The sequence below is a fragment of the Lissotriton vulgaris genome, chromosome 5 (genome assembly GCF_964263255.1).
Source record: "Lissotriton vulgaris chromosome 5, aLisVul1.2, whole genome shotgun sequence".
In the NCBI taxonomy this organism is placed as follows: Eukaryota; Metazoa; Chordata; class Amphibia; order Caudata; family Salamandridae; genus Lissotriton; species Lissotriton vulgaris.
Genome location: NC_141693.1, coordinates 1,703,968,208 through 1,703,993,196, shown reverse-complemented (window position 1 = coordinate 1,703,993,196; position 24,989 = coordinate 1,703,968,208). Strand labels below are relative to the sequence as shown.

Here is a 24,989-nt window from a genome sequence, read left to right as displayed (position 1 = left end):
GGAAACTAAGCAACAAAATATCCAGGAATAGGTAAAGGGAACTCTTCAATGAATGGATAGTACTCAGTAGAAAAGCCTCACCTCACCACCACCTCCTCAGAACATTCCAGGATCATAGGTCAAAAACATGCATTTTGAACAAGAGCAAGGGTCAGATTTTGGTTAATTAAACACTATCCTTTAATGATGAGCGAAGGGTGACCAGGTGGCCTATCTGTGGGTTAGGATTATGAGTAAGTTGGGTCACAATGTTGAGAGTAACTAATACTATAGAAGAGTTACAGCATATGGACAACTTACACCTTATAATTGTGGGGCGGCGTAACACTATTAAAATTTTATTTCTCCCATGGGTATTGTCCTTTTTTAGGGCTACCACTTTGGAGTTTGAGAGGATGTGGTTCAAACGTACGGAAGATATAGCTAACAGCCCGATATGGCAATTTGCGAAAGCATGAGGGGCTTTTAAATTCTCAGTGGTGCCAAGGGAAAGGGTGGGCTAGCTGTGCCTAATTTTTAGTATTACTATTGGGCTGCCGCCTTACAATTCATGCGTACTTCAATATTAGTGGAACAGCCTGGGAAAGTGATGGCAGAGACTCTTCCCACAATTTACAATTTAGTTTGGGGTACTGCGGCTGTGGCTTCCTTTTTGAAAATAGTCGAGCAAAGCTACTTCAAAAAAGTAAAATTTCGAAAAATCAAAGCTGCGTTCAAGTTAAGGCACCTGTTGAAGTGTAAAATAGGCATTGGGCGCACCAGCTATTATACACCATTATGGAATGCTCAGATCCTTGCAGATATTTTTTGTGATAGGTATTGTAGTAAATGGGCTCGAGGGGCAGACCTCTTTATAGGCGATCAACTGAAAACATTTGGGGAACTTCAAGATGAATTTTCTCTCCAGAAGAGATGTTTTTCAAATTCCTACAATTTAGAGATTTTTTGCTGAAATGCTCCAGGGTTACCACATTTGGGGTGAATTCCAGTGATGGATCTGTTGGGAAGCACTGTGGAATGTAGCATTAGTAACATTTACCAGCTGCTAATGGATTTTATGCAAGATGATTTGGGAAGACAGGCAGAGTATTGGTGGTGCCAGTTGGGTATTAATGATATCATGTTTTTAGAATCTTTGGTAATGGGAGAATTGATTCAGATATCAGCTGGATTACAGGCACAACATTATAAGACACGTTTTAATTTATATTATATCCCTGCCAAAATTGGTAAATGGAGTGCTCTGTGGGTGTTATCGGTCCGCGTTGTGAAAGTTTATTCGCAGATATGGATCATATGTTTTGCAGCTGTGTCAAACCTGATACATTGAAAAAAAGAGATTGGCAATTTTCTTCAAGTAGTCCAGGATCAGAGAGTAAGTTTGACACCCTGATTAGTTTTATTGGAGACTGAAGACCAGGAAAGTATAGGCCAATATCAATACTTTGTATTTACTGCTATAGCAGTGGTACGAATTTGCATTGCGTCTGCGTGCTTACAACCTGACCCCCATATCCATGGTTGACTCTTATGCTCTCAATGTACCACTGGGAGACTAGCTTGTTTGGTCGTAAAGTTAGGGGGGGCCATAAAAGGGGGGCAAAATAATCTGGACCCCAATGTTGAACTGGTTGAATGGATAGAGAAACGTTTATATTTTTTGTTGACTAGGATATCTAGGAGGCATTATGGGTATTTAAGTGTATGATTAACTTAGCCCAATGAGTTTGAAGAACTCGATTTATCCTGAATTCATTTTTTATGTTGGCAAATGGAAGTGTAAATATGGTATCTTTTAATGAATTTTCTGTGTATTAAGGCTCTTTTTATTTTGTGTACTCTCTTTTGCGTTAACGAATAAATAATAAAAAGTTAAATCCTAAAAGAAAGTGCCATGACCAGAGCCCCTGACCCCAAACCCACGGGGGTCAGAATCCAACCCCCAGTTGGCAAGAACTCAGTTCAATACACCAATACTAGTTAGAAATCCATTGGACAGTGACAGATACACAATCCACTGAGGAGTAATGCGTCTCCAAACCCTCTTTCGTAAATCAATAATGCACTTATAGTAGCACTAAGAAACAAGGATGATTTAAAAATGTTTATTTCTAAAACCCAAGCCTGGTGCATAAAATATGAAAGGTAACCACATATAATGAGAAACTAAATACATCACATGGCCAGCGAAAATAATATGAACACTGCTAACATGGTTATCAAGTTCCTAGCTTCCTAACATCCATTCGTTAGTTCTAAGCGCTATGCTATATTTTGGCTAAAAACAGCAAGCCTATAAATTGAGTTTCTTAAAATGGGTCACACAGCATACTTTCTCTCTGTACAAAACAGCTGTTTGCCTATTCTCTACCACAGAGGTTGGGTTTGTTGAGTAGGAGAGTGGAGGGGCAGATATGGTATGGCAGGGAGTTGCATCTAATACTCCCTCCAGTAAGGGGGAAGAAGAGGGAATTGGAAGGGGAGAAGAGGTAAATGGTGGGCAAGGCTTGGCTGTTACTGCAGCCAAATTCTCATGCAATTTTACCAGGTGGAATTACAGCCCACTAACATTGTGTCCAGTGTTCCAACACTACACTGTTGGGAAAACTGATGCAGGAACACGGCCCACTCTTAGTCAGACAGAGTGGAATTCCATGCAGTAATTCCCCTACAAACAACTCAAAATCAGTCAGAAGGTAAAAACTTTGACGATGTGAGCCACTTGGCCTTTTCAACCTCTGCTTAATGTAGGACTATACGGATATTTAAATAGCGCAAATCTTGCTGTAAAGCAACGGAGTGGATCACAAATATATTTTACACAAATGTAAGCACACAGAAAACTGAGTGATGTGTCTAGCTGTAGACACCACTGGGATTCGAACCTGGATCTCCAGGTTCCAAAGAGGGAAACTCCAGCTGCTAGGCCACATCTCCCCCTCACTGTCCACTTCAATCTGCAAATGTCAGAGCATCCAAAATCTCACTTATCGAAAAATCTTTCAATTGAAAAAACGCAATAATATGCTTATTACCCATAACTTGCTCCAGTGACTGCTGATGGCTCAAAGAATCATGGTTCAAGTCATGCACAAAAATTATTATGGCATAACACTGTTTATGTAGTCACTTTTCTGCCAGTCCTCTTGCTATCTGCATACCAACTGAAACGTGTCAGTACACATCTGTAAACTGGCACTTTGCACATTTTTGTCTGAAAACTTTAAAAAACATGTTTTTGGTTCCCTTTATCTGATTTTGATTGAGTTGTGTTGTGTTTATAACAATGTTTGTGATTGCACTAACTTGCTTTTTGGAATTTTATTACACAGTGTTCTAAAGTTCAAAGTTATTTAGAACTGATTGATCTTGAGGCAAGATGGCGTACACAGCGGTGTCTGACTGAGGCAGGCAATGTGAAGATCCTCACCGATGATAACCTACCACCGCCCCTGTGATTGTGAGCTTGGGATTCAGCGATAGCTCCTCACCTGGGTGTCCTGGTTATGCTGAATGTTTTTGACGCTATCAGCGCGCTCAGCGCCTTCAGCAGATTTATCGGCGTCTGTGCTCCCGTTTGTGTCCCCGCGTCCCGATTACGAGGAGTCAGTGCAGACTCCGGACGCTTTCTTTGATCACCCTCCAGGCATCGGCATCGACATCCCCCGCACGGGCAGTGAATCACCTGGAAGACCCGAGGTGGATTGTTGCAGTGGACTCAGCTGATTCAATGGCGCCCAAGAACGCCACTGGTACTGTGGGGAAAGAGCCGAAAACTCGAGCAGCAGCCGCCGCTACTACTACCGCTATTACAGAGGAGGCCACTGGCAGTACCTCCGAGGATCTGGCTAATTCAGTGAGCCCGATCTCCAGCGATGTTGATGGGGGTGACGCTGGGACTTCTAACGCAGCACAAAGAGGCAGATCTTGCTCTCTGAACCCGGGCAAAACAGACGCCGAGGTCGGATGTACGAAGCCTAAAATTCGAGGAATGTTTAAAAAGAAAACGCACTCTAAAGGTAAGACTGTTGCCCAATTTGAAATTGCTGATCAGCAAGAGGAGATGATGGAGGTGGCGACTGAGAGCAGGGACGAGATCTCCAATTGGGACACCAATTCTGAAAATAGTGTATTACCTCATGGCGCTATATTAACAGAGATGGCAGATGCTAACTCAGACAAATCTGTTGAAAATGCCGGAATTGTGAGCATAGTAACTAACGAGGCGGATTCTGGAGATTCTGCTGGCAAATTCTATTCTATGTCAGACCTCTCCAATATCTCTGATGCTGAGAGCATTGAAGGTGATTCGCAAGCTCAGCTCCTTTGAAGGAGGAAGACGGTAGTCCAATGGAGGGGGGAAGCACAGTTCGTAAAGCCAGAGCGATAACACCGCTGTCTGGGTCCTAGTCATTGTCCAGAGATCGCTGTGAAAATGATGGATCCCCTATTCATGGGCCTCTCTTCGGACGAGTCCAATCCCGTCAGAACTGGTACAACAGCTGAATTAAGGGATTGCCTTTCTAACCCCTGTCTGGGAGACCATATTGAGAGTGAGGTTACTCTAGTTACTATTCTTCAAGATATTATGATACGTCGCGAGGAGACAAAAGCAGAAGCCTTGCGGATTCAAGGGGCGGTGCGAAAACTACAGAATACGGTACGCTGAATCGTCAAGACAACTAATGAACTGTACACTCTGATCGGTGAGGCGCAAGCCTGAATTTCCTCGGTTGAAGACGAAATGGCGCAACAGAAAACTGAAGTTGCCTCTCTAAGTGCCCTCAAGGATGACATCAATTGGAAGTTAATTGATCTTGAGAACAGATCGAGGAGGAATAACCTACGTGTCTTAGGTATCCTGGAATGGGTGGAAGGAAGTAACATCCGACAATTTATTCAGGAACTGTTTTCAGAAGCTTTCCCTGAACTGACGCAATGGAGATGGGAGGTTGAACTACAATGAGTGCATCGATTCCTCTTCCATGAGCAGAGTGGCATTAGGCCTTCTGATGAGAAACCTAGAGCGATTCTGATTTGTTTACATAACTTTTTATCAAGTGAAGCTTTATATGATCTAGCTAGACCAGACCGTAAGAGGAAGGGGAAGGGGGTCGAGTTCTTTGTACCTCCACTTGTCTCTATACGGTAGATATAACGTGCTTAAAATGTTGGTATTACCCAAACTTTTACATATGTTTCGTACAATCCCGATCGAATTTCCATCTACATGTTTTAAAAGACTAGAGAGGATCTCCTCTAGTTTTCTGTGGGGTTATAAGCGACAACGAAGAGCTTATAAAAAGATGGTACTGTTCGAAAGACCAGGGGGTTGGGGAATACCCTATTTTTTGTTCTATTACGTTGCAGCAACTTTGCAATTCATCAGTCCACTGGTAGTTGGGGCTAGAGCCCGAATATTGTCTTGCAATACCCCTTCTATCTATGAGCTCGGGATGGGCGAGGCGATTAAGGGCTGTCTGGTCAAAGTAGTAGAATCTAGCTATTTCAAAAAAACTAAATTAAAAATCTTAAAAGCCGCATATGCGGTATGGAAATTGGTTAAGCGCCAAATGGGAATTTCAAAATATAGGGGCTGATTATGATGGCGGATTTCCCGCATCCACCGGGCCGGCGGAAGCCACCGCCGGCCCGGAGGATGCGGGAAATCCGCCACGGAGGCTACAAAGACCCACCGCCAAATTAGGATGGCTGGTGGGTCTGAGAATCTGTCCTCCGCTTTTCGCCGTGGTCGCCTTCCGACCGCGGCGGAAAAGCATTAACATGGCTGGTGGTGTCTATCAGACACCGCCAGCCACATTAGGATGGAGTAAAAAGTATGCTTTACCACGGCGGCTTTTCCGCCGTGGAAAAGCATACGGACCTTCACTTCGGGGGCCTGTTGCGGGCCCCCTGGGTGAAGGAGGGGTGGTGGGTGCACATGGGGTTACCTATGGTACCCCCCTGCATTTGCGTGGACAAAGCGGCAGGCACCGCGCGGTGCCTGCTGCTTTGTGCACGCAAATGCTGTGCATGCATTTTTAACATTGCGGCGGGTGCAGCTTGAAGCTGCACCCGCCGCAATGTTAAAGATTGAGGATGTGACCGCCACCCTGGCGGTCACATCCTAATCTGCACAGAGGGACCGCCGCAGCCCCTGCGGACGGTCCCTCCTACTCTATGGTGGCGGACGGACTCAGGTCCGTCCGCCATCATAATCGGCCCCTAAATGTGTATACACCGTTCGCAGCATCGAAGTTACTACCTTTTATCTTTCGTGATCAATTGCCAATAGGTGGGGCACTAGAGGAATTCAATGTTTAGGGGACCTACTTCATGAGGGACATCTAGTCTCATGTATTGAATTGCAAAAGAATTTTGGTCTACCTGAAAATGATTTTTTTTAAATTTCTCAAAACCCGCAGCTTTTTGAAGACTCTAGGTCCTGGGATAGAACAGCAATTGACAAAATGTACTCTCATCGAGAGTATGGAAAAAAACATCAGTTTGACAGTTTTATTCTTATCTTGTTGCAGAACTCCCAGATGATCTTGAAAACTGTCAAATGAAATGGGTAACTAAACTAGGGATAGATGAAGCTAATATTTCGAATCATTTTTGTTGGCTAATAGGGTTCTTATAACGAGAATGATGCGATCACAGCATTATATGGCTTTACACAATTTATATTATACTCCAAGAAAGATTTCTAAATGGAGCACTGCTACTGAGACCAAGTGCAACAGGTGTGGACAATTTGCTACTGATGCCATACATATGTTTTTTGCTTGCCCCAAACTATCTGAATTTTTCTTATCACTTGAACAGTTCTTGCGATTAATATTGGGACGACCGATGAGTATAACTGGTGAATTAGTGTTGATTGGTCTCAGCCCGGAAATATCTAAAGCTACGATATGTTTTATCTTCCTTTGCATGGCTGTAATACGTGTGTGTATTACAAAAGATTGGATCAATTCAGATCCGCCCTCTTTTTTCAGTTGGCGTGAAAGATTATTAGCAATGTATAATTTGGAATTGGCTATTTATAAAACTAAATGAAGGAGAAAGAGGGCCATGGGAGTTAAGATATGGGCACCTATAACGGATTGGATCTAGAAAACCTTATAGATGTTATGTATATTTCTCTTTGTTTTGTTCTGACTGCTTGATTGTTTTTTTTGTTTAATGCATTTATAATGTATTATTTATACTTTGCATTTCCTTGCATAAAATGGGGTTAAAATTAAAAATTAAAATTAAAAAAGAACTGCTTGATCTTTATACACATTTCTCTTGGAAACTGCCTGGACCATGTCCTATTGTTACCAGACTGTGTTTGTTAGGTTGCCTCCCAAATTAACAACACAGTTTCTGACAATCGTGCTCCAGTTATGAATTTATTAATTAAGTAGTAATGCTTTTATGTTTTTTTTTATGAATACAAAAGTCTATTTTAACTGTCGGAAGATGAAAAATGCTGGTTGTACTAGGGAGCCAGTATGAACATCAAAATTAAGTCAGTGTCCTACATTACACCAATATGTTTTTGCTCTTGTACGAAAGGATACTGAGAGGCAAAATAACTCTGGGGGATGAGAGAGCTTGTCTGGCTTCAACCATTTTGCTTGAGACCCCTACTATTGAACCAAGAGGCCACTTATGCGAAGCCCTTTCTTAAAGGCAGGAAGTCGCCTTTGGACTGTTTTTATGCAACTAGCTCGGAGTATCAGAGTATCTTCTGATTAGGAGCAGTATCACAGGCCTCATGATGAAAAATATCTACCAGATGTACACACTGTACAGCAGAAGTGATGCTGCTGACCCTTGCGAGCCCCCAAATTCAATCTTTGTCTCAAACGCATGAGAAGGGTCAAGCCTGGAACATTGTTTAAAACTTTTCTCAAGGGGCAGAAACAATCTCAAGTCCATATCTGAGAAAGAAGCTTCTGATAATAAATGCTAGATATTTTGATAGTGTGAGAACCTGTCTAAGCATACGCCATAGTTGTCCTTTGACACTTCAACACTACAGGATAGCTAACTGATAAAAAGAGCTGGTATGCTGAATGAAGAGACAGAAGAAGGTAAACAAAATGTCAGAGTAAATGGGTTTCTCCCTGTTAAAAAAAATCTTTAAAAAACATACACACCTAGTACATTAGGAGAAGGGAGGAAAATACATTAAAACGTTTACATTTCAGTACAACAAGCAATGGCAAAGTCAAGAGATCTGAAAAAGAGCACAGTAAGAGGAGGATAACTTAGAGTGCGTCTCTCCCTTCTATCCTAGAATGAAAATCCCATATTGAAGGAATACATTCGACTACAACAATATTGAAGCTGGAAGCAGGGCCCTTTGGCTGAGTAGACTCCATTAGCAGAATTCAATTGAATCCTCACAGAAGAGAGTTATGAAAATGAGTCAGAAAACGACATCTGCATAAAAAGGCACATTGCAGAAAATTGACAAAATACAATTATCTTTGTTGCATCTTCAAGAAATCCTATGAGTGTAGATTCCTAGCTTTGCGAACAAAAAAAATAAATCCTACTACATATTTCATGACTGCAAACTAATACAAATGAATGTGAAAAGGCGATTAGCACTGTACCTATATGGCAGGCTAAGGCATCCAACCAGCACACAGAAAAATTCCAAATGAGCAAATAACATGTGATATCAACCCAGCAAATACATCATATGTATTGGCTCTCATGTTGCATCTGTATTTAACTAAATGGCTACTTGAAGCCCCATAACCACACCCTATTGGAAATACAAATGGAAACATGTAACCATCTTTGAAATGCAGTGAGCTTGATAGACAGTCCATCAAACCAAAGGCAAAGCATAGGAAAATGAATAAAAGCCAATGTCTGAAATAAGGCAAGCATGAAGGGGGCACTACGGAAGCCCACTCTCACTTTGCTTTTTGTTATTTTACTTTTTGAAAGAATTATGTTTAGCATCTTTTAAACAATTGAAGCTGTCTGTAGCCAGATCTAACAACACCATAAAAAGGAAGCAGTGTTCATGAAGTCCTTGATCAATGAGCAGAAAAACAAAATGAGCGGACTCAAAGATCTTGCAATGTATGATTGGGCATGTGCAACTGCTAAAATTCCTAAAGGAGCAGAGTCATTTCTTACCTCTCATAAGTGCAAACGTAATAAGCAACTTTTTTCCTTAGTATTTCTGCTGTTTACGTTCTACGAGTATGGCACTTTCAGGGGCCTGTACCTTATTTGACTGCTTTGGTCTAAATGGTTTCTGGAAAGGGGCGACCATTCGGTCCCCCCGAACGTATGGCGGAGTACCACGATCCCCCCGGGAAGCCATCTTGGGCGGGAGGCGGGTCCCGGCTGGTATGCCCAAAGCGGCGTAGCCGGGGCGCGCTTTTTCCCGCCCTGGAGTGGGCTGGCCTAGACACTGACGCGGCCGGCCACGCCCTTCGGGGCAGGCAGGGGCGGGTTTACTCCCGCCCTGAAGACGGATAAAAGGAGCAACAAGCCAAGAGAGCTTCCTCTTGTTCCTGTGCTCTGAAGCTGCACCTCCTCGCTGCACGTGAGCTCGAGACGGAACGAAGAGCCAATTTTGAGCGTGGTAATCTTTCTTTTTGTCTTACAGATACTCTGTCGGAGAATGCCTAAGAAAGTCGGAAAGCGAATGACTACCGACCAGATGCTGCGTATACTTATGAAAGAAGTGACCGATCTGAAGAAACGGATGGCGGATAGAGACGGGGAAGGGGGACCGAAACGACCTTTGGCAGGAGCAGCTCCGGGAGGAAAAGGCAAGAGGCCCAGGAGGGGAGCAGCTGGGGGGGACATCCCGGTTCCCTGTGCCCCACTCGAAGAGCCAACTCCGGTGCCGGCAGAGGGGAATCTGATTCCCGTGGTGATCACCCCCGTGTCCGGGGGGGATATGCTGCCCGAGCTGGCAGCACAATTAGCAGCGTAATTGGGGAAAGAAAGCGAGGGCGCCACGGCTGACGACGCACGGGTGTTGATGAAGCAACTGCGTGAAACGAGGGAGGCGGCGAAGGCATCATCGCCAGTTATCACGCCGGCTGCGGCAGTAGAAAAACCGCCAGGAACAGGTCCAGCCGCAGATACAGCTTCCGGTTCAGGTAAGCGGCCATTGCCGATTGCGAGGGATGAGTCTGCACCTTCACGAAGGGAAAAGTTGGGTCAACATGTCCCTCTGGCTATTAAGGAGAAGATATGGGCAAATGAGTATATAAACATCTTCTCGTTGCTTACCGATCATTATGAGATGGAGCATGTTAAGAGCCAAAAGGAGCTCATGCATCCGAGTGTTTGGCGCGCAAAGATGGCCGCCTTTAAAGTTGATGAAAACATTGGCACTTGGGGGAAGGCGTGGGGAATTTTTACCTCCATCATGGGCGAACCTAGACCCGAGTTGCTGTCCGAATTGCCGATATACCAGACACGGATCATGGAATATTCCGTATCATATGGGGGCAATCAGTGGTTCTGTTACGATAATATTTTTAGAAAAGCAAAGGAACAGGATAAAAACTTAACTTGGGATTGTTACGATTCTGTTTCATGGTCAAAAGAGTACTGGTATGTTAAAAGTACCATTAGTAGGGAGTAGCGGGGGTGAATCCTCCCGCCAATATGCCGGGACCCCCTTTCGATCAGGTACAGGTAACGAATACAACTCGAGGCCGAACGGCAACACAGGTAAAAGGGGGATTTGTTGGAACTTCAACAGAGGTAAATGTACGAGGCCCCAGGGGTCATGTAAATTCCGTCACGAATGTGGAGGGTGTGGGCAGCCATCCCATCCGGAGTCCATGTGCAGAGCCAAAACGGGTGATAACGGGGGGAGAGGAGGCGCCAAACAGGTCTAAAATAGTCCGAGGGGCGCCTTTACCTACTCCGGTTGATACCATGGCAATGATTCCTTGGCTCAGCGAATACCCGGATCACGCTTCCGCTGGGGTGTTGAGGAACGGGTTTTCAGATGGTTTCCGCATCCCAGTGGGGGAGTTTCGGGGTGTAAGACAATGTAAAAATCAAATATCGGTCTTGCAACATACGACCGTGGTACAGGAAAAGATTGGGAAAGAGGTTACTCGAGGTCGAGTCGCCGGTCCATTTGATGAGCCACCGTGTGCTAACTTTGTTTGTTCTCCTTTGGGGGTGGTCCCTAAGAAGGACCCGGGTGAGTTCCGACTGATACATAATTTATCAGCCCCACGTGGTCTGTCCGTAAATGATGCAATAGACCCGGATGTGTGTTCGGTGCGGTACGCATCTTTCGATGAGGCCGTGGCCATGTTGAATCGCCTAGGGCCCGGGGCGCTGATGGCAAAGTCAGATATTGAGTCAGCGTTCCGGTTGCTCCCGGTACACCCAGACGATCAGCGTCTCCTTGGTTTCATGTTTCAGGGTCAGTATTACATGGATAGATGTATGCCAATGGGTTGCTCTATTTCTTGTGCATATTTTGAACAGTTCAGTTGTTTTCTGCAATGGGTCTTCACAAAGAGGACGGGTTTACAGCATGTCATGCATTATCTCGATGATTTTTTGTTTCTGGGGGCGGCCGGGGGTCCGGAATGTGGACAGGCTTTGAATGAATTTTGTACTTTAATGAAGCATTTCGGTGTGCCATTGGCACCAGGTAAGACTGTGGGTCCCTCGACTTGCCTCGAGTTCCTGGGGATCGAACTCGACTCTGTGGAAGGTTGTTTTAGATTACCTACAGAGAAGGTGATAAGATTCAGGGCTGCCCTGGAAGCTTGTATTAGCGAGTCCAAGGTCAGGCTGCATCAGTTGCAACAATTGGTGGGACAGCTGAATTTTGCCCTGAGAGTCATGCCGATGGCCCGCCCCTTTTCCCGCTCGATCGCTCAAGCCATGGTCGGCCTGAAGGAGGGTCATCATCGCACACGGTTGTCGGCAGAGGTTCGTCAGGACATGCGCATTTGGTTGGCATTTCTGGCGGATTTCAATGGTCGAATTGTCTGGAACAAACCGGCGGTGTCCTCCGAGGAGCTGGGGCTGTGGACAGATTCGGCAGGGAGCACTGGTTTTGGTGCCATATTCGGCACACGATGGTCGGCTCAAAAATGGCCGTTATGGTGGCATGAGTGTGGACTGACAAGTAACATTGCCTTTTTGGAACTTTTTCCCATTCTTGTGGCCCTGAAAACTTGGCCCGAAGGGTTCAGAGATCACTCTGTGGTGTTTTGGTCTGATAACATGACCGTGGTTGAGTGTATCAACAGCCAGGCAGCACGATGCAAATGGATTCTGAGATTGCTCAAAGAAATTGTGTTATTGTGTATGCAGTTGAACGTACTATTCAAAGCAAGACATGTGCCAGGGGTAATGAATAAAGCGGCTGATGCGCTTTCTCGTTTTTGTATGCAGGCCTTCTGGGGTTTTCTGCCCACAGCGGACCCGGTGGCGGCACCCTTCCCCGAAGCTCTCTGGTCTCTCGGTGCCCCGAATTACAGAACCTCGTGGGAGAGAGTTTAGCACCCAGGACGAGGAAGGCATACCAAGGGGCGTTCCGATCCTACTGGGCCTTTGTGGGGGATGCTAGGAGGGAGCTTTGGGGCCAGGAAGAACTAGTAGTGGATTTTCTGCTGTCCTTACATCAGGCAGGCAAATCAGTGGCTACGGCCCAGAGGCATCGGGCCGCCATTTCCTTTATGGCAAGGGCTCATGGGATCCAGGACCCGACTGCGTCTTTCGTTGTGCAAAAAGCGCTACGTGGGTGGCAACGCCTTGAGGGTCGCAGAGTAGATGAAAGGCGCCCGATAGGTCTGGATAGGTTGGCTTTGTTGTTATCTGTACTTCCTGCAACGTGTTCATCCCAGTATGAAGCAGTGTTATTCCGAGCCGCTTTTGTGCTAGCATTCCATGGGGCTATGCGGGTAAGCGAACTAGTGGCAAGGAACAAGCAGGATACCATGGGGGGACTGTGCCGAGAGCACGTTCAGGTCAGGGGGGAGACAATGACTGTCTCATTTGTCAAGTCCAAGACCGATCAGGGTTCGATGGGGGACTGCATAATGATACAAAGGATTCCCGGGTCGTCCATGTGCCCGGTGGGTTGCGTTGAGGAATATTTAGCGCAAAGGGTGGCATCATGGGGGGGGACCTTGTTGAGACACGCTGACGCCACCCCACTGACGAGGTTTCAGTTTCAGCGGGTGCTTACGATGTCGATTTCTGCCGCGGGCATGAACCCCGGCGAGTTTGGGACCCATTCCTTTCGGATAGGGGCTGCTACCGAGGCTACAGCCAGGGGTCTGAATGTCGATCAAGTAAAACGTGTGGGGCGTTGGTCCTCGAATTGTTATAAAAGGTATGTGCGGTTGCACATGTTGTGAAGCTGTAATGATGTACTCACGCTTCTTGTTTTTGTTTGGTTTCAGTTGCGCAAGCCTACGAGGCGGGGCGGACTGTGCAGTCGACCCAACACCGGGCCAGCGGTCAGACATCACCGGCTGTGAAAAAGGAGGTGTGGGTTGTGGGCCACTCATACGTGAGGCGTGCCGCGGACGTATTCAAAGCAGGTGACATGATTCACGTGGCTGGGGAATACGGGTACAGTGTGTCCTTCTACGGAAGGGGCGGGCTCTGTATTGACCAGTTTCAATCATTTTTTGAGGGTTTGTTAGGGCGGACGAGGTCACCGCCGTCTATAGTCATAGTACACCTTGGGGGCAACGATTTGGTGACCACTGGTAGACGACTTCTTCTTGAGGCGATGCTTTCCACTGTAAGTTGGTTAGCGAGAAGAGTTCCAGGGTGCACAATTGCATGGTCCCATATGATCCCACGAAAAGTGTGGCGGGGGGCTCTCTCGGTTTCAGCTCTGAATCATTCAGTAAGGAAAATTAATAATAAAATGAGTAGATTGTTCCGTTCAAATACACTGCATTCTATTTCGCATGGTTGTATTAAAGGGGACAGTATGTATTTAGGGGATGGTGTCCATTTGTCCCGGGTGGGGAACGAGTTACTCATAGGAGACCTGATAGCTTGGCTAAGGACTTTATGACATGACCTTTAGGCAGGAGTGTTGTGGGGGGTCCGGATAGCCGGTCAACTATCCGGCCTGTGGCGGTAAGGTCATGATCGGTGAGCAGTAATTGGAAGATCCCTAGGGGTGGGCGTCACCCATTACGGATGGGAGCGATCGAGGGAGGTGGCCATTGGCCCCTCAACGGGGAGGCGGTCCCTTCTAAGGAAGGGCCGCCGAAAGGAAAGGAAAGGCGGTCAAGGCCCCTTCCTGGGTAGGAGGGGCTACAGCCCCCTCCTGGGGAATTTCCTGGGGCTAGGGCATCTGCGACGGCAGATGTGGTAAGTTGTGTGGGGTTTGGGAGGGGGTCTACGCTACCTTCTAGATACCTCACACGAGTCCTCGGACGACCTTTAAATGGCGTCGAGTTTATTGGGGCCCCCGTCAAGTCAAGGGAAATTGGTAAATGCACTGGAGGTACGCCTCTGTGCGGTCGCCCCTCACAAGTGAGGGGGATATGTCTGCTTTAGGGATCTTGACACCGGTTATGACCTTGCCGTTGTCCCTTAAACGTTAGGATGTACAATTTCAATTTAAAGTTTTGTAGGATGTTAGATCGGCTAGGAGAACCTGTGTATTAGAGAATATGTTAAGGTTAGCCAAACATCGCAAATGTGGAAATGAAATTGTACATTATTATGAAACTGTTATTTTAACGTTTTAATTTTGTTTCATATTTTAATAAATACGGCCGGGAGGGTCACTCCCTCCCGTCTTCCAAAAAGTCCAGAACGTTTCCGGTTTCCCATTATTGGGGATTGTGTTGAGAGGGGGTGGCGGGTATCTCAGCCATATGGAAAGGGGCGACCATTCGGTCCCCCCGAACGTATGGCGGAGTACCACGATCCCCCCGGGAAGCCATCTTGGGCGGGAGGCGGGTCCCGGCTGGTATGCCCAAAGCGGCGTAGCCGGGGCGCGCTTTTTCCCGCCCTGGAGTGGGCTGGCCTAGACACTGACGCGGCCGGCCACGCCCTTCGGGGCAGGCAGGGGCGGGTTTACTCCCGCCCTGAAGACGGATAAAAGGAGCAACAAGCCAAGAGAGCTTCCTCTTGTTCCTGTGCTCTGAAGCTGCACCTCCTCGCTGCACGTGAGCTCGAGACGGAACGAAGAGCCAATTTTGACCCACCCACCAGCCCCTGAAGACAGCAAGTGGTTTTGAATAAAGTTTATGTGGTAACGCTGAATTTTGCAGGTTGTGATGATTATCGTGATAACTTTGAATATGCAATAAAGAATGGTTAAATTGTGGTATGTTTTGCAAATAAAGTAATTATGCACTAGTGTTGACCAGTAATCATGCCTTTTAATAAATCGTAATTGTTACTGTCTTTAGTGATTCAGTCATTTAGTAATTTAGTTAGAATTGTCGTATTTATTTTGGTCGGGCGGTAAGGTCATGATCGGTGAGCAGTAATTGGAAGATCCCTAGGGGTGGGCGTCACCCATTACGGATGGGAGCGCTCGAGGGAGGTGGCCATTGGCCCCTCAACGGGGAGGCGGTCCCTTCTAAGGAAGGGCTGCCGAAAGGAAAGGAAAGGCGGTCAAGGCCCCTTCCTGGGTAGGAGGGGCTACAGCCCCCTCCTGGGGAATTTCCTGGGGCTAGGACATCTGCGACGGCAGATGTGGTAAGTTGTGTGGGGTTTGGGAGGGGGTCTACGCTACCTTCTAGATACCTCACACGAGTCCTCGGACGACCTTTAAATGGCGTCGAGTTTATTGGGGCCCCCGTCAAGTCAAGGGAAATTGGTAAATGCACTGGAGGTACGCCTCTGTGCGGTCGCCCCTCACAAGTGAGGGGGATATGTCTGGTTTAGGGATCTTGACACCGGTTATGACCTTGCCGTTGGCCCTTAAACGTTAGGATGTACAATTTCAATTTAAAGTTTTGTAGGATGTTAGATCGGCTAGGAGAACCTGTGTATTAGAGAATATGTTAAGGTTAGCCAAACATCGCAAATGTGGAAATGAAATTGTACATTATTATGAAACTGTTATTTTAACGTTTTAATTTTGTTTCATATTTTAATAAATACGGCCGGGAGGGTCACTCCCTCCCGTCTTCCAAAAAGTCCAGAACGTTTCCGGTTTCCCATTATTGGGGATTGTGTTGAGAGGGGGTGGCGGGTATCTCAGCCATATTGTATATGTGTTCCAGGATCCTACCTGTCCATGGAGATATTCTAATGTTTATGAATTCAGGACAAATTCTAAGATGGATATCTTTTTTCTTTCTGATCATCATTCCGTCTTTCAATATTCCATGGAAGGCTACCTTTCTTTTTAATCACTTGTTTCTTTCTTTGCTGATACATCTTTGGTATTCTAGGCTCTGATTCTCCAGAAGGTCTTGGTTTCCAGTAGGCCACTTCTCTCCATGACAAGCTTCATTCTTTTCTGCACGTAAAACACAAAGAGCGTACCCTCAAGCCACTCTGCTTGTCTCACATGGTCAGGAGGGACACACCACTCTGAGAGGACGAATCTTGGGGGCATAGCATTGGGCAGGACACCAGTCGGGTACGTCCTCCACCGTCTGCAACCTAGGCCACATCCCCTTTTTACAACTATCATAACCGTAAGTTATCATTTAATTACTGAAATTGTCTTACATTTGCACTTTGAGATGGGAAGCTGGAACTCTGTCCTCAAATAAGTGAAGACAGACTCTTTTCTAACTTCACAATGAGAATAACAGGAAATCCCCTGAAAAAGTGTCTCAACAACCTACCATCATGACTTTTTAATACCCTGCCTCTTCAGTTATGTTGCTCAGCTAAGATAAGAAAAACATTAGCGTTACTGCCATTCAGTGACATATTTGAGCCCCATCGCACTGGTGCGAGTCAGGGAACTCAACTAATAGAGTGCCTCCTCCAGGCTCTGTTCCTTCAGGAGCCTTCATTCACAGCCTATTTATTTATCACTCTTAAGAGTCTGGTGGTTCTTATGGCATTCTCCAGGTATCCAGTCTATCTTATAGTCCTGTGGGACACCTTTGACTGCTCTTATTGGCAATACACCCAGAGAAATTCTTCATCACACTTTACATTGAGATAAATGTAATATCACTCTGAATGGACTGCTGCTTGCCTGACATCATTGCCATCAACATCAAGTTTCCTCTTGTCAAGTTGGGGGTCAACTGAGTCTGTAGGCATCTCCTGAATACCCCAAGAATCCCAAGCACTTCGGTGTGAAGAATTTTGATTTCTGATATCACAATTTTATGTAGGATTACATAGATATGTCAACATAGTTGGAACCGGCTATAGCTATGTAATGAACTTCTAAATTCTATGCTTGTAGGCAAGTGCCCCTTTTCAACATGATCACCCCCACCTTTTTCCCTGGTATTTGATGCAGTTTTGACAGAAGGGCACTGGGTTCCTGCTATACAGATCCCCAGTGCCTGATCTCTTTCCCTAAAACTGTACAATTGTTCCCCCATTTTGCCATCCCTTTAGCACCACATATGCGTTCATAATAAATGGTACCCCTGGTACCTAGGACAGGGAGGCTAAAGAGGGTCCCTAAGGGCTACAGCATGTATTGCGCCACCCTAAGGAACCCATCAGCACACTCATGAAAGCGGCCATAGGAGGCTTTGAAAAAATGAAAGACACGACATGACATGACATGAGATCCCACGGGTTTATCCCTGTATCGTATGCAGACGATACACAACTCCTCTTTCCGTTTAAAATCATGACTCCTGAAGTGCGCCACTCCTTTGCCCAAGGGATGAAAAAAGTAGCACACTGGATGGCAGCAAACCTCCTTCAGTGCAACGTCTCCAAGACGGAGGTGATGCTCTTTGGGGAAGCCAAACGACTGTGGACTCCGGACTGGTGGCCTTGTGATCTTGGCCCAGTCCCTGAGCCAAAAATGGTAGTGAAAGACCTGGGAGTCAAATTGGATCAGGAGCTCACCCTAAAACATCACTCTACTCATGTAGTAAGCTCCTGTTTCCATGTCATTGGACTTCTCCGAAGGGTGTTCCCCTTGCTACCTGATTCCACCAGGAAAACTTTAGTTCAGTCGCTCGTGCTGAGTAGACTGGACTACTGTAACGGTCTGCTGCTAGCCGCCAACGAAGGGGTCATCGCTAGACTTCAAGTCGTGCAGAACACGGCTGCCCGCCTTGTTCTCAATGCCCCGGCCAGGACTCCTTCAAAGCCGCTTCTCAAAAAACTCCACTGGCTCACCATAAAACAAAGAGTGCTGTTTAAAACTTGCTGCACTATCCACAAGTGCCTGTCTGGTAGAGGCCCGGAGGACTTAAATAAGAAATTCATCCCATATATTCCCGCAAGAACCCTGAGATCCGGAGACCATGAACTATTATGTGTCCCCAGATTCTGGAAAACACGACAAGGTGGAAGAGCTCTGTCAGTGGCAGGCCCCAAACTTTGGAATGAACTTCCATTGGAAATCAGAGCATGCAGGGAACATTTTCCCTTTAGGAAAAAGTTAAAAACTTTCTTGTTTAACTATTGATACTGTTGAATATTAATAACACATGACAGGGCTATTTCTCGTATTAATAAGCCCACACTGATTTCAGTGATGAATTTATAACACTTGCGCCCAGAGGGCACCTTAGAGGTGCTCCCTGAAAACCTACCAACCTCTTGTGTACTGGATGACTGGTGTGGACAGGTCTGCCACCACAGATAAGTTTCAGAACCCGTGCAGGTTAGAGACCAAGCTCTTTGAGGACAGGAACAATGCCTGTTCCAGCCGAGGTGTTGACACACAACCCTAACAGGATGGCTAAGTAATCAACATATCATGGCAGGAGGCTTCGAAGGCATCTGTTGCTATTGATATGGGACCCCGGCTTCCCCCAGACTTGGGAGATGCCACTCCCTGCCCGAGGCCTATTTGGCACTAGGAAAGCTGGGAAATTTAGCTAGTCAGGAGGCATGATCCCTCTCAGGCCAGTTCCACCCCTAAGATGGGCTACCTGATGTGAACACAAAAATGAGAACTCCATCATCTTGGTTTTTGGTGGAATTAGGCTCACTGGGTTAGGTTTATGCCCGCTTCCCACAGGAAGTGGTCATAAAGTGGGTGTTGTCACCCTAAAGGTATAAAGCCCATTGGCTACTACCTGTCACTCCCCTAACTTGAGTATTTAGTGGCACCCCTGATGCCAGGACCTTAGATTTCAACAGATCCAGAAGACGAGGACAAAGAAGAACTGTGAGAGAATGGGAACTGAAGACTTGCTGTGGACTTTAGGAGCCAAACCTTGCCTGCCTGCACCAGTCTCAACAATCAAGCCGAGTGACTTGTCCTGCAGCTGAGCCCGGTACCAAGAACCCCAGTAGACTGTCAGGCCTTTACAAATTGTCAGCAGTTTTCTGGAGTAGAGGAGCTATTCACCTGTAGCCTGCAGGCACCAAAGAAACAGAGTCCAGTTTCCCATGACGCAGCAGCTACCCAGGAAGAGGTAACTGTGCTCCTGAGGGTCAGATCTGTCCCCCAACCAAGTGAGAGGACACCAAGACCGACCAGAGCTGAACAGGACCAATACCTGGGGTACCGGACCCCTTGCCTGCTTAAGTCCAGTTGGGATTCTAATAGCACCGAGACCAAGCAACTGTTGAGGGACGTCGGCACCTCAGAGTCCCACTTCCAGAGTGGCCCAGCTGATCTAATTTTGAACCCTCAACCAGTGAAAACCGACAACCGCGAGGGCCTTTGACGCACAAAGCTCAGCTGACCTATCCACTTTGCACCCGAACTCCCCAGCCTAGGTACGACAAACCAGCAGGTCACCCTTGCTCCCAGGACCTTGTAATACGAGCCCCCATCACCTCCTCTGCAGACTGTTTTTAGGTGCCCCCTTTTTTTCACCGACATAGCATGCAAAGATACTAATACAACCAGCACTTCTCACCCGGACCCCCCAGAGCAGGTAACGAGTAACTGCTGGTGGTACTTTGGACCTTGGCCCCTTAAAAACGTAAGTCCAGGACACCCTCCAGAAACTGACTGTAAATAACTGTATGCATCCTATGCCTTTTTCCCTGTAGGAAAACATTGCTGCGTAAAGACGCATTTAAGTGAACTGTTTACGTATCTGTGAAAATCAATATTTAAAAAAGTACTTACTTGATAAAAAAGTTCATGGTGTCAAAATGTACATAAAATGCTACTTATTTTTCTACATTGGTCTCGGATTTATTCTTGAATGTGTATCATTTATTGCCACTGTAAGTACAACAAATGCTTAGCACTACCCTCTGATAAGCCTAAACTGCTCGCCCACACTACCACAAAGGAGAGCATTTAGTGGTATAATCTTTATCTCTGTAAACCAATAAGGGTTGGCTGAACTCTTTAAAAATTGTACCTCGTTTTGGTCCACTATTTAAAGAGCCAGTTTCTACAATGCTGCTATACCAAACTGTAACAGTTTTTGGATGTACTGTGTAATAAAAAAAAAAATCACAGGGTTGAGTAGCTTACAACATTTTCAAATGTAGGCCTTTTTTTGAAATAAACAGCCTGCTGTTGTAAGTCTATCTGCCTATTTCACCCGGATGACTGTAGGAATAACTTGCAAGGGTCTGAATGTCATTCCACAACAGCCCCATCTATCATTTAGTAGAACGTATTATGCATATGGTGTTGTAAAGAGTTAAGAAGAGATGGTACTGCTTTACCTTCTTTAATTGGATAAACCTGGCTTCAGTTTTTTCTTTAATATTACATTTGGCTGCTGTTATGGTTGTTGTATTGGTCTCTATTATCATAAATACCAATACAAAGACTAATAAAAACAAAACATTGCATTCGGCTGCCATTACTACATAGAAAACGTTAATATTACCCATCTCTTTTCACCACTACCATGATTGAAGATTTCAGTGAGGTCTTAGGACAGTCTCTGTCTCCATGCTGCCCACTGAGCTGGAGGTCCTTCATACAGGAAATTAAACACTAATCTGCCGAAACCAATGGTTTATTTTATTGTATTTATTTATTTTAAGAGTTTTCTATAGCGCGAACAAGACCCTTAGGTATCAGAGCGCTTCACATTACATGAGGTGGTTAACGACAAGTATTTTTTTTCAGGAAGATTTCTCACATTGTTTTGAGGTAGGTACAATTTCAAGGTAGGTGTTTTGAGGTAGGTACATTGATATTATACATTAAAGGATATATAATAAATACGTCTAGTGTGAGATAAAGATTTGCATCTAGCTAAATATAATTTTAGATAGAAATAATAGCTCCCCAGAGTCTCTTTTGATGTGTATCTCTCAGTCCTTTGCAAGGTAGGTGTTTTGAGGTAGGTACATTGATATTATACATTAAAGGATAAATAGCAAAATACAAATAGCAGCCCTAGAATGATATTATACATTAAAGGATATATAGTAAATACATATAGTGTGTGATAAAGATTAGCATCTAGCAAAATATAATTTTCGAATAGAAATAATATGGTGCTCTCTTGAAACCAATGCTTAAACCACACCTCCATCATTTGTCATGAGAAGTGTCATTTGCCTACACACTGTCCAGAGCTCAAAGATGGATGCAAAGAAGAACTTTAAACTGCATTCTATCAGTATGGGCTAACCCTTCTCACTTTTTTCTGACCAAAGTCAATTTCGATTTTCACTCAAGAAGTAGTCTCATTCCCTAAATTTTAAGGCCTCACCTCCGAGAGAGGGAGAGCTCTGGCTGCTATTCTAGCATACTTTCCATGGATATTTGAAAGAATCCTTCTTGTACTAGTGCAGAGGTTTGAGACCCCTATGTATGGTAATGTGTTTGGGAAGGGCATTTCCACTGTGTGTGAGGTCCATGGGAGAAGAAAATGCTAAAAAAGTTTAGGTATGTTGACCACAATTTGCATACTTTATTTTATTTATTTATTTATTTAAACAGTTTTATGTAGCGCTGGCTAGACCCAGAGGTATCAGAGCGCTTTACAGGGGTTGGAAGTCTAAACAGATTAAGGTATTATATTCATACAAAAAGGAAACGGGTATAAAAACATTAAAATCCAAATGCAAAGAATACAAAAAAAAACATCACATTGATTTGGATAATTGTGCAAGCGTAGGTAGCAAGGGATGATGGGGGAAAAATATTGGGTAGGGAGGAACCGAGGTGGGTGAAAGGAGATGGGATAGAATGTAGGAGTAGCTGGAGATTATATGAGGGTTAGTAGAAGGAGGGTGGAAGCATATGTGAGGAAGAGAGGAGGGAGGACGAAAGTCAAGTATAATGTGGAGAGGAGTGTAGCGCTCTCATGATCAGTTTGAGAGACCCTATAAGGTGGCGGGATTAAGGACCCCAGTATTTATGGAGAAGATGTTGCTTCAGACCGTTTTTGAAGCTGAAGTAGGAGAAGTTGCAAGTTTTTGATCCTCCAGCCTAGACTACGTTTAGAGACAGAAAGACCTAGATTGGAAGAACCGCGCCTTGACTGCCTGCGGTTACTTTCACCAATGAATACTTTTCTGGGTATTGTTTTTAAGATTTAATAAACACACAATTCTCTCTGTTGGCATCATCATTAATCACACTCACACAAGTAAAGAATCCGCCGCATTCAGTAGACTGCACGTGTATCTCACTTGTAACATCGTTACTTACTCACCTAAGAAGAAGTACATGAGTATTTGCTTCAGCATGACCTTTTGGATTGCAGGATGTGTGATGGAGTTCAGCAGTTGCCTCTTCTCAGGACTGGAAAATATAATGCTCGCTAACTTCTCCCTGTTTATCTCTCCTCCTTCAAGCAACACCTCAGGCCCAAATAGCTGAATTATCTGCTGATATGCTGGAGCATTGGGTTGGACCACTGCCAATACAGAAACAAAATATTTCAATCTACATGGTTAGCAGATGCCAAGCATTACCAAAAGTCCACAGTAATTGAGAACTTGTGCTTTTGGAACAAAACCCAAATTGGCATTTTACAGTACCCAGACTTTTTTCAGAGTGATATGTTTTATACCAAAATACCCGAATGTTGCATGCAGAGATATGGGAAAAAGATGTGCAGGTTGGTTAAGTTGCTATCATTTCTCCAGGCCTGAAAACATCCATACGAACATTATGCATATTAGCTTTAATGGACCAACAAAAAATCGATTATAGCTATAGGCAGGAAGTTGTTCATTGCTTTTTTTCACTGCAATAGGGTTACTTTAACAAGATAGGATTTTTGCCCTCAAAAAATAGGCCCAGCAAGGGCATAAAATACAAATTCTAAGCGCTCTTGAAATGATGGGTAATCACTGATCATCTGACAGATTTTATGTTTATAGTTAGAATGACACACTGGTGATTCTAAGAGAAAGGAAACATCTAAGGAGTATGTTTTCTTCCTATTTGACTTCTGAAGGAGAAGTAAATCATCTGTTTGTTAAAACTAGCTATTTATGATAAAGTGTGTAGTATCTTGTTCATGCTAATATCCAGTTATTATCTCCCGACCTGCTCAGCCCAGTGTTAATGTGCTGTGTGCTGCTTGGAATGTTGGTGTGATGACGCTGAATTGAATTTTTGGGTGCCTGTGAGGTGTAGTGTGACAGTTAGAGTATGGGCTGGGTAACAGGTAGGCTGCTCCCGGTGGGGCAGCTTAATAAGAATTCAACTACCTATACCTGAACTTAATAAATCTATTGAAACTACATCTTGCTTGCTGGGGCAAACAGGTGGGGACATACGCCCAGCCGAGAGCAACACATCCCCGAGCAAAAGTGTCAAGGAAGCCGGGAGTCGCAGAGGATGGGCACATACAGATGGTGTGGTTTGCTGCTTCACCCTGCCCGACTGCTCCACACTCTGCTGCACACTACCGTCCATGTGCTGAGTACTGGTATCACATTTCAAATCTGAGGGTCAATGGGCGAGCCCCCACCCTTGGCCAATGCCAGGGTTGGCAGTGCCAGACTGCGGCCCCCAGGGGAAGTGAGGTCGACAGACCAGTCTTCCCCTGGGGTGTTCGCGCGATACTGGGAGAGGTAGGCTGGGGGGTGGGCTTAAGGGTGGGGAGTTAGGGAGGGTACTTAAGGGGACAGGGGAGAAAGTCCTTCCTCTTCCTGTCCCCGGTGCCGCAGGGTAACAGTTAGTTTGTGGTGGTGTTGGGTGCTCGTTTCTGTAGGGGCCTTGAGTCAGGGGTAGCTTTCAGGGACAGCAGGGGTGTGGGTCGGGACCTATGGTGCCGAATCCCACGCATCTCGTGGGCGGGCACGAGGTGCCGAATTGCACGCATCTCGCGGGCACACTAGGTTTTAGGAGGTCACGCATTGCGCTGGACCTCAGTGAAGGGGAGGCCATGGCGACACCGGACACAGAGGCGGTGCGCGAGGCTCTGCTGGTGTTGGGGAGGGCCGGTAGGGAGGACCTCTTGTGGCCAGGAGTACTGGATCAGGCGTGGGTCGGCATGACCCGGACGCCGAGGTCAGCGTCAGCGGGTGTGGCGGCGGTGGTGGTGGCTTGCATGGACGAGCCGCCACCAGCCCGATCAGTTGCGGGAGGGAGTGGTAGAGGCAAGAAGCAACCAGAGGCGCCTCTGCGCGGAGGACGGCATAGGAGCCTCCCTGCGCGGTTGGTGGATGTGTCAGTGTGGGTGGGGGGAGGACTGGAGTTTGCGGCGGGGGGCGACACCGCGGCCACGGGCTCCGCGCGCCGGTCATGCATGTTGGCAGCCCAGCCCCCTCGGATTCAGAGGGGGACGGGCTGGATCAAGGGGGCATTGATGAGGCCATGAGGCTGGTTCGGAGGTGTGTGCGGGGGAGGAGTTCACGCTTGCACTGTCAGAAGGGGAGTCTGAGCCTGAGGAGGGTGGTGGATTTGTCCAGCGGCAGGAAGGGCGTGGTGAGGGCGCCTGTCCCCAAGGGGAAGGGCCTGGCCAAGGCACTAGACCAGCAGGCAGGAG

General features: G+C 46.0%; 1 protein-coding gene across 2 annotated transcripts in view; it reads right to left on the bottom strand.

Moving 5' to 3' along the window:
* DCAKD (dephospho-CoA kinase domain containing) overlaps positions 1–24,989 on the bottom strand; it is a 364,264-nt gene that overhangs the window by 216,948 nt on the left and 122,327 nt on the right. For both annotated transcript variants that reach the window (XM_086923875.1, XM_086923876.1), the window contains exon 3: positions 22,701–22,904. In XM_086923875.1, coding sequence (XP_086780001.1) covers positions 22,701–22,904 — 204 coding nt within the window. The remainder of the gene's footprint in view (positions 1–22,700; positions 22,905–24,989) is intronic.